The sequence below is a fragment of the Ruditapes philippinarum genome, unplaced genomic scaffold, assembly GCF_026571515.1.
Source record: "Ruditapes philippinarum isolate M1 unplaced genomic scaffold, ASM2657151v2 ctg5360_1_1_1_1, whole genome shotgun sequence".
In the NCBI taxonomy this organism is placed as follows: Eukaryota; Metazoa; Mollusca; class Bivalvia; order Venerida; family Veneridae; genus Ruditapes; species Ruditapes philippinarum.
The window spans coordinates 78,575-88,031 of NW_026862805.1; the positions used below are offsets into that span (position 1 = coordinate 78,575).

The window sequence follows — 9,457 nt, forward strand, 5'->3', positions numbered from 1 at the left end:
AAATAAAATGTAAATAATGACCCCCTTTAAAAATATACTTCAAGTTGATAGTATATTTTTAAAGGGGATCATTATTTACATTTTTTGTTTTGGTTTTTATAAACACAGTTTTTTTTATCAATCTGGTCATATTTTTTCTTCCCAGGTCCGATACTCGTGCCAGTGATTATATGCTGATGACTCATAAATGAAATCTGAAGAAATTCTTTCTTATAACATGAGTCTTATAAGATTGCTTAATTGACTATAAATTGCCTTTGCATCTTGGCAAGACAGAGTCTATTCTTTTTTGGTTTAAGTTTCAACTTAACCTGGCCATAGCTTCCAGGTCACATGTAATGGTACTGCTATAAAGTACACATCTTTTGTTAAGTATTTAGGTGCAAATCTGGATCAAATTCTTTTGGCGTCGCCCTTTGATGCTTTGCATCAATGCTTTTCTTGTTTTATGTACTGTAATACTATTCCAACTTGATTACATTGCACTCAAGACTACATGTAAAGTTTTCGTCGCCAATCAGAATTGCACAATAAAAAGCGTTTTTTTTTTCAGTCATTATTTCTGTTGACTCTTGCATCTTAAAGTAACTGGTGTCAGTTCTTTCATAAACATAACAGTATTGCACCCTGCTTTCTTTAGTTTTTCTTAAGATCGTGTTAATTAATATCGCTTAGGAAAATTAGAAATTAACACGAAAAATGTAAATATTCCATTTGAAATGTATGTAAATCAAATGTTAAAGGAACTCCACTAAAAACCTCAAAACATTAAATTTAGATTTCTTACAAAGATCAGCTGGGGCACTTAAAACTGAAGGATATACAAAAGATAAGTAATTAAGAAGTATTCCCAGAAATAAATTGAAAATCGTATTTTTGTGTTGTTCTAAGCTCGATTTGACTAGAAAGCGTTGCAATGTTTTTCAAGTGTGGCTCATTTTTAACAATATGAAAAGTTATTTTGGAAAAACGGAGTGAGAGAATGATCTGGAATTTCGCACAAAAGTTACTGGTTTAGATCTACATCAAATGGAACATTAATCTTGAAAATATATTTCCAGTCCCATAATATTATCATGTCAAAAACTCAGAGGAGTCCCTTTAAATGATTAATCTGATTCAGGTACTTCTGCATCACTCAGAACAAATATATTTAAGCGCAAGTACCTAATCTTTAAAACTTAATCTCTAATACAAAGAAAACATTAGAATTACGTCGTTTCGTTTTTACCGTGAAATTCTTAATAAAAGATGTATATGTGATTCGGAATGTCTTTAATAGATTCGGATTGGCTACACGCATATACTTAAAAATTTACAATATACTGGTAATACACTATAAACAAAATTTTGCGCTTTGACAATTTTAGAGCTTACGAAAATAAATTGTGCTGGTATAATAAATTGTATATAAATACAACGTACAATAAACCGACAGTTGCCAGACTCGCTATAAAAATATACATAAACTAAACAAAGTTGAACTTTTCACTTTCAGTCATAGCTGGAAACCGATGTAGGATAACGATATATGCAAATACAACTTTCCAAACTGAGCGTTGAAGCGGCTGAAATAATGCAATTCTATTTTATATTTGCTGGATTTATCTTGTCTTTTACTGGGTCAAGTTCAGGCCTTGTGGACATAGACCCGGACGTGTTTGAAGATAAGGTCACCAAATATGTGAACGCTGGCCTAGGATGCCACAACAACCCAGGATTAAGTTTATCTGTTGTGAAGGATAGGAAAATTCTTTTGGCGAAAGGGTTCGGACACAGAGCGTTGGATAAACTCGAACCTGTGACCAACGAAACTTTGTTCGGGATAGCTTCACTTTCGAAAGCATTTGCGGCGACTCTACTGTTGAAGCAAATCGAGGAAAATGATTCGTAAGTAGTAATTGTGCTTTCAGATTTCTATTTCATAATTAAATACCGAGATGTGTATTGAAACTGTCGTAAAATGTTGAAAAGTAAAAATATTTTAGAATCAACAATAGTTTACTAAAATTCACCCGGGTACTTTGTAAACAGTATCTCAAAGATAATATACATGCACTTCATATTATCTATTATATTATTCAAGTATATTGGGCAGGTAATCATTACAATAAATTCAAGTGGTAATGAAAGTTTTTACTACATTTCTGGCATCATGTTCTTAGAAAGTTTCGATTAGGACACATTTTATAATTTCCTTCAAACTTGGTCATTTAGAACAAAAGAGAACTCGTATTTCTTATCATTATGGCAAGAATGACTTTATTTCAAACTACAAAAATGACACATTTCTTCTTATATCAAAAGTTGATATATCTACCTAATGCCTAGTAAAGATTAGACGAAAGTCAAGTCGGACACACAAGAGTATACCATTGGAAACATAAATATTTAGTATAATACAAATCCTACCGAATTTGTGTATTATATATGAAGAGGGCAAACATTAAGTTTTATAATGATATTCACTTTATATGTATACGTATGAAAGATGTTGTTACAGATAAAATTGGGTTAACTACGCGTTCCGATCTAAATTACAATCACCACAATCTCATCATCTTGGTTATCTAACGATATTAGCCGGAACATACGGAAATAGCCGATGTTTAACGAAAACATCATCGGATATTTCTTATGCTTGTCTGCCATATTGTTACAAAGTACAAAAAAAAAAAAAAAAAAAAAAAAAAACAACATGAATTCATGAATTCATATATATGACTGATATTACAGTTTCTCATATGCGAAATTTCGCGACAGATATTTATATCACAATCTATATATGCAAATTCCGAAGAATAATTCAGATACCACATTTTTGGTTCATTCCCTCATAATAATTATTTTATTTTGAAAAATTAAAAATACCCCCATAATAAACATGTATGTAGAAAATACAAATTTTCTTCATGTTCATCAACTTTTTTCTCAATTTGTTTCAGAATGACTTCTCCAGCTTAAAGTATATTTCTTTGTTATCGTTTGCAGATTTTTTTCCATTTTTTCAGACGACTAGAATAATAAAATAAAACGCTGCATTATAGATATAACATACAATTGCATGGCACATTGCAGGGTTTACAAATCTCTTTGTAGTTATACATGTATATGCCTGCTACGTTGTTGTTTGTTATTATTGTGTTGTTGTTATTGTTGTTGTTGTTATTGTTGTTGTTATTACATGCATTATTATTTTTGTTGTTATTATTGTGTATTTATTGTTGTTGTTCTTCATCATCATCATCATCATCATCATAATAATCATCATCATAAAAAATTATTATTATTACCGCCTCCGTGGTCGAGGGGTTAGAGTCGATGACGTCTAATCCAGTTACCTCTCTGGCGTGGGTTCGATCCCCGGGAGATGCTTTGGTAGTTTCGCACGGATGAAGGTAGTCTAGTACTGGTGTAACTCTCCAGGAAAGATGGTTAGGAAACTACCCGCCTATATATGACTGAAATACTGTTGGAAAAAGGCGTAAACTGAAACAAACAAACAAACAAACAAATATTATTATTATCATTATTATTATTGTTGTTATTGTTATTGTTGTTGTATATTCTGCTGCTGCTATTATTGTTGTTGTTGCTGCTGCTGCTATTGTTGTTATTGTTATTGCTGTTGTTGTTGTTGCTGCTGCTGCTGCCTCACAATTTCACGACCTCTTTATTTCTTAAGATTATAATAATTCAGTTTTTTTTAGGATTTTACAAGTACATTAATAAGTAAGTCAAGTTTTTAATCTTGTTATTTTTTATTTATTTTACAGGTTATCCTTGTCAACAAAAGTAAAAGACATACTTAATCGAGATGACATATTCGAGGACTATCTCAGGTCGAGGTATACTACATTAGAAGATCTACTGTCACACCGGTTGGGTATCCCTAGCAACAATAACATTCGTCTAGACGACACTCTTACACGAGCAAATTTAGTCGAGTAAGTTATATGAATAGTTTGAATGATGGTGGTTCAAGCGATTCACTTATTTTAAATTTATAATGATTCCCCAATGAGTCACTCAATTTCTTTTTTTTTAACAAAGTAAAATACATTACCTAATTGATTCAAATAGTATATATGAAAATGGTATACCTTATTTTTAGACTTACATGTAAGTGATGCTTCGTAGATTGACTTACATTTAAATGAAGTTTTTATAAGAAAAAATGATTTTTATAAAGGCGTTACATTCAAAAAAGAATTAGATGTATGTCTCAAAATAATCATATTTCGAAATAAAAAATATTGAAAATGGACTATTTTGATATTAGCTGTCTCAGTTTGTATATTGATATACAGCGCATCTATAGCTTAATTAAGTTCCTTATTGTCACGTCAAAAATTCCCCCCCCCCCCCCCAAAAAATTTGGATTTTTTTCATGTGGGAACTATCCAGCTAGCTAACTGAATGTTGGGGGTTCTACTGGATTCTCTTCTTCCCTAAAAAAAAAGCACTAGGGCACCTGAGGTCTTCCTCCACAAATAAAGCTGGAAAATCGGCATATGGGCATTTACGGTTTTATTTAATTAAGGGTTATTTTTATATTAAAATTGTCATGAAACAAATTAAGAAAATGTCTACCCCTTTTAGGTTTTTTTTAAGGTTATTTGGTTAGGATAAAGAAAATAATGGAAATAAAGAAATTTGGGGATAAAACCCCCAGCCCCTTAAAATATATTCAAATTAAAAAGCCGGGGCCGAGTTTTTCATAGATATGATTATTGCCGCATGACGACAAAAGAAGATGAGCCACAAACGTGCTTTCAAAATATAAAAAATTTAAATATAAAATTATTCAGCAAAGGGTTTATTTTACATGCTTGCGGAACTGAGTTTACATTAATGTGTGCATTCACCTCACATACTTTTATTATTTAAATGAAAAAGTACTTCTACATGATAAATAATATATACATGTAAGCGACATGTAAATAAATTAATCACGTGATACATGATCTTAAGGGAAACAGATGTTCATTACAAGTATTTTAAGATTTGTATCCGAAATTCTAAACGATGCATGTTTTTTTCTATCTTTCTTTTTTAAAGCAGTGTAATTGCTTTTCCCTCGCATATTTCTCAGCAGAACAAAGAGAGTACTTATTTTCAGAGCTTGCGTTTACGTTCATCTGGGCAAATGTTTGCAAAACATCTGAAATTCTGTAATTGAACACGGCGTTAATGTAGGCTAAACAAATGTCTAATTTATGTGCCTGTCAATCACAACTCTAATCTGAAGTAATAACACAGATATAATGGATTAAATTATGAAGAACATATATATGAGAAAACTTATCTTCCGAGTTCATAATTCATATACGATGTATAAATGTATACATGTATGTGCGTTGTTTAGCAGTTTTATTTATCATGTCCAGTAACCTTTACAAATGAAAAAGTATATGAAACGAAAGGTCGTAAGTATTGAACAGAGAAATATGCTTAAAGGCTCATTAAGCCCCCGAAATGCTGTCATTGTTATTTGTTCAAACCTTTTTTTTATGTATTATTATAGTAATCAAAAATACTCATTGGCCATATAGATGAACTATTTTTCGCTTCGTTTGCTCTTTAATTAACAATTGGTATAATTATTATAGTGAACTAGTTTTTGGGAGTCAAAATACTACTCTGTTTATATGCATGATATTTGCTATTTTCTGTAATTGTTTAACATCTAAGATGCTGTAAATTCATAATCAAAATATTATTTACATATCTGACCTTTCTAAAGAATTAAGAAATATTTTGATTTCTGAGAAATAATATGCCTGCATGCTAGAATGCGTTATGATCTTACAAATACCAATAAGTGTGCATCTTATTCGCCGCTCTATGTGACTTCCTTGGTTTTAGTATTTGATTCAAAAACGACAAAAAAATGCTTTTAAAAGGATTTTTTTCTAATGTGATTCAAAATTATTCAAACCTTATTTTTAGCCGTTTGAAATTCCTATCACCGAAAGGAGGGTTTCGAACGTCATTTACCTACAGTAACCTGATGTATGGCTTGATCACTTACATCTCTGAAGTTCTTGGTAAAAATTCTTGGGAGGCGCTCGTAAAAGAGAAACTATTCGATCCACTAGAAATGACGTCATCAACCTTCGTTACAACGGCAGAGTCAAAGGATCTCCAAAATTTCGCAGTCGGGTACCAAGACCGATATGGAACGCTGGTTCCAGTACCATTAGAATTTAGCAGGTAAGACAAGTACAATAAGTGACAATTTCTTGGATAGGATTTTGTAGCGCTCCCAAAATGTTATTCTTCTTAGAAATGTATACATGTAAAGCAATACATATTTCCATTGACTTTTAATTTAAAGGAGATTTACGATCTCCCGTTTTAAGAAGATTTACAATTTTCTTAATTTTCTACATTCTAGAACTAATCTTAGATTATTCTCAATTACAGAAATTCTAAATTTTCATTAAATCACAAATTCAAAAATGATATTAAACTCATGTTTTTTCCAATATATTATACATGTATTTGGTGTAAAAAAAACTTGCGCATTAATCTGTTAATGTCCATTTTTTAAACGTACAGACGTTGGGGATTGTTGTGTGGCTCTGGTTGCGTGATCAGTAACGCCGTGGACATGGCTAACTGGATGATATTCCATTTAAACGATGGCAGAAACAAAGACAACAGACGTGTTCTAGATTCAAGTATATTAGACGATGCTCACACACCACAGAACAGTCTCTCGTACTCGAGTATAGCGAAATACTATACCCGACCTACCACCCCAGTCACTCTTAGTCATACTAATTATGGACTTGGCTGGAGACTAGGTCATTACAGAGGTATGCCAGACTTATGCTCACTATGTCGTACTAAGCCAAACTTCTCTCACCTGTTTCGTGCGTGACGGCTACTTCTGTGCTGATAAAGGGGAGTAACCGCTGCAGGGACATGCTCCTGTAAGACGCACCTATAATAATTCGAACGTATTTTGTGCAGCCAACAACGTATTCATTGGGTTCTTTCCTTAAGTTCATAACTTCTTTATTCAATTTGCTTTAAATACACATACTGATAGCCAGGTTAAAATGAAAAGGTTGAATGTAAATTAAGCCCGTCTTGGTGATGTTTGATTTTCCGAAACCATCAGATGATAGCTACATTTTGCTTAAAGCTAAAATACGTGGATATTACATGGATTTGAACAGAAAACTATTCCTTCTGTATGTTTGATGCTGCGTATTTGAAATTGTAAGAACGAACGCGCCCGTTATAAGTGAGCCTCTTCTTGATTACTAATAAACACTAGCTTTATATGTGATTTATTTATAAATATAATTAAGCTTGTGCAATGTTTTTTTCCTAGATAAATGTAATGTTTTCCGTCTATATGAAATTGTATGTGAACATCTTCAATATCGGCAAGATTTTCGTTTTAAATGATAATACACTATGAAAAATGAAATATATTTTGTGTGTGCCTTTAAAGTACATACATGTATGACATTGAAAGAATTTATTTTTCTATTTATAGGGTATCCTATTATAACGCATACCGGGTCAACCTACGGATATCGGACCATGGTTACTTTGATCCCAGCAATAAACGCAGGGCTATTCACATCTTTAACAGGAGATGATCCGAGCTTTATCTTCCGTACAAACATTCATCTTTACATGGCTGACCTTTTACTGGGGCATGAACCATGGCTTGATAACGCCACCGTCTGCTCCTTTCCCGAGCCATGGAAGACCAAGCCTGACGATTCGCCTAACAAAAGACCAGTAACCGATATCGCTGCAGAGAAAGAACTTTCTGAATACGAGGGACAATTTTCTAATACAGCTTACGGTAAAATCGAAATTTATTTGAATGACAGCGCCGGATATTTGATGGCGAAAGTTGGATATGGCCGATTCATACTATATCCTAAATCGAAAGCAGACGAATTTTACGCACAAGGATACGAGTTGATGGAAAATATACGTGACTTTTTCACTCTGCAGTTCTCCTTTGAAAATGGCGCTGTTACAAGTTTAAGAATTCCAAGTTTCGAGTCCAAAGATCCTCCAGTATTTAACCGAATGGAAAGCAATGCATCTAACGGTACAGAACGGCCAAAAAGAAGTTACAATGCCAGCGACAAAACCAGTCTAAACATATTGTGTTGTCTAATTATACTGATAGCAAAATTGTTTTAACTTAGGATAAAACCTTATAAAATGAGAAAGGAAAAGGTTGTTGATCCATCAGTCCATTTCCAAAGCCAATCCGCATAATATGCATCTCTACCTCTATATACAAGTAGTTACAAGTAGTGTGTTTGTTTTTTGTAAAATTTCATATTCATTTAGATATTAAATTTTAAGAAAGTCTGTCAAGTCCAACAACCCTTTTTACAATACGATTTGTCCATAGTAACAGATGCTGCATTTCGCGCATGCGCATTCTGCATAGGACACTATATACGTATCCCTGCCTCTGTTTACAAGTAGTGTATTATTTGTTTGTTGTAAAATTTCATTTTCATTTAGAGACTGAATTTTAAGAAAACCTGTCATGTCCAGAAGGCTGAATCTCATGACGTTATTTTAGAAATCAGGAAATGTTAATTATTACAATATACGTTCTTTTATATCATTATTAAAAACATAACATAATTACTGCTTGTACTTTTATGAATTCTATGCAGGAGATCGCTAATGTTAGAAGCATTAAAAGTAATGCACTAGTTTGTTGTAACCAAGTATCTTTAGAAAAAAATGGAAAGGTAAGGTAGCCCTGCTTAGCAAAATAAATCGATTTCATTAAGCTGTCTGCACAATGTGCGGTTTTATGGCAAACGGGTCCTTCCTCGTTGTCTGTTTTTTTCCTGGGACCAAAAGGGTTATATTTTGTCTCAGGTTTTCCCAAGTAGGCATAATCGTTCTGGCCTATTGGTATGGACTTCAGCCTGAAAAACGACTCGGCAAGAAGGGTAAAAAATTGATTTCCTTTTGTTGAGTTTCTTTTATTGGTGCTCCGAAGGTAAATAAGCAAACACATAATCGTAAAACGGACGAACTTAAAGGGACACCACTGAGGTTTAAAAGCCTAAAAATATAACATTTGAATTTCTTACATAAATGAGCTGCCGGGCACTTTTAACAGAAATATATGCAAAGATAGTTAAAAAATGTACTTTGAAATAAATTGAAAATCGTATTTTTATGCTTTTCTTAGCCCGATTTGAGTGAAAAGCGTTTAAACGCTTTTCATTTTGGGTTAAATTTTGCACAAAGATTAGTGGTCTAAACCTACATCAAATGGTACATTTATCTGGAAAAGATATTTTCAGTCCCATCATGTCAAAAAACTTTAATGTATCTAAATCTCAAAAGATCTACAGTTTCTGTTAAAGTTTGGAATGAAGTGAAATAGATGAATAACCTAACCTGATACACTTACTACGAGATACATGAATTTTGTATATGT

The 9,457-nt window shown here is 32.7% G+C and overlaps 1 protein-coding gene across 1 annotated transcript; it reads left to right on the forward strand.

Annotated features, from left to right (window-relative positions):
• The first annotated feature begins 1,169 nt into the window (after positions 1–1,169).
• LOC132720283 (uncharacterized) lies at positions 1,170–8,286 on the forward strand. Its single transcript, XM_060704383.1, has 5 exons — positions 1,170–1,890; positions 3,777–3,947; positions 5,953–6,216; positions 6,565–6,824; positions 7,517–8,286. Exons 1-5 carry the CDS (start codon positions 1,532–1,534, stop codon positions 8,182–8,184), a joined length of 1,722 nt encoding a protein of 573 aa, XP_060560366.1. The 5' UTR covers positions 1,170–1,531; the 3' UTR covers positions 8,185–8,286.
• Positions 8,287–9,457: the final 1,171 nt, after the last annotated feature.

Excerpts from the sequence above, each read along its gene's own strand:
- LOC132720283 (XM_060704383.1), top strand. The coding sequence starts at position 1,532 with ATGCAAATACAACTTTCCAAACTGAGCGTTGAAGCGGCTGAAATAATG. Across the intron at positions 6,217-6,564 it reads GTACCATTAGAATTTAGCAG|ACGTTGGGGATTGTTGTGTG; the intron begins GTAAGACAAGTA and ends TTAAACGTACAG. Across the intron at positions 6,825-7,516 it reads GAGACTAGGTCATTACAGAG|GGTATCCTATTATAACGCAT; the intron begins GTATGCCAGACT and ends TTCTATTTATAG.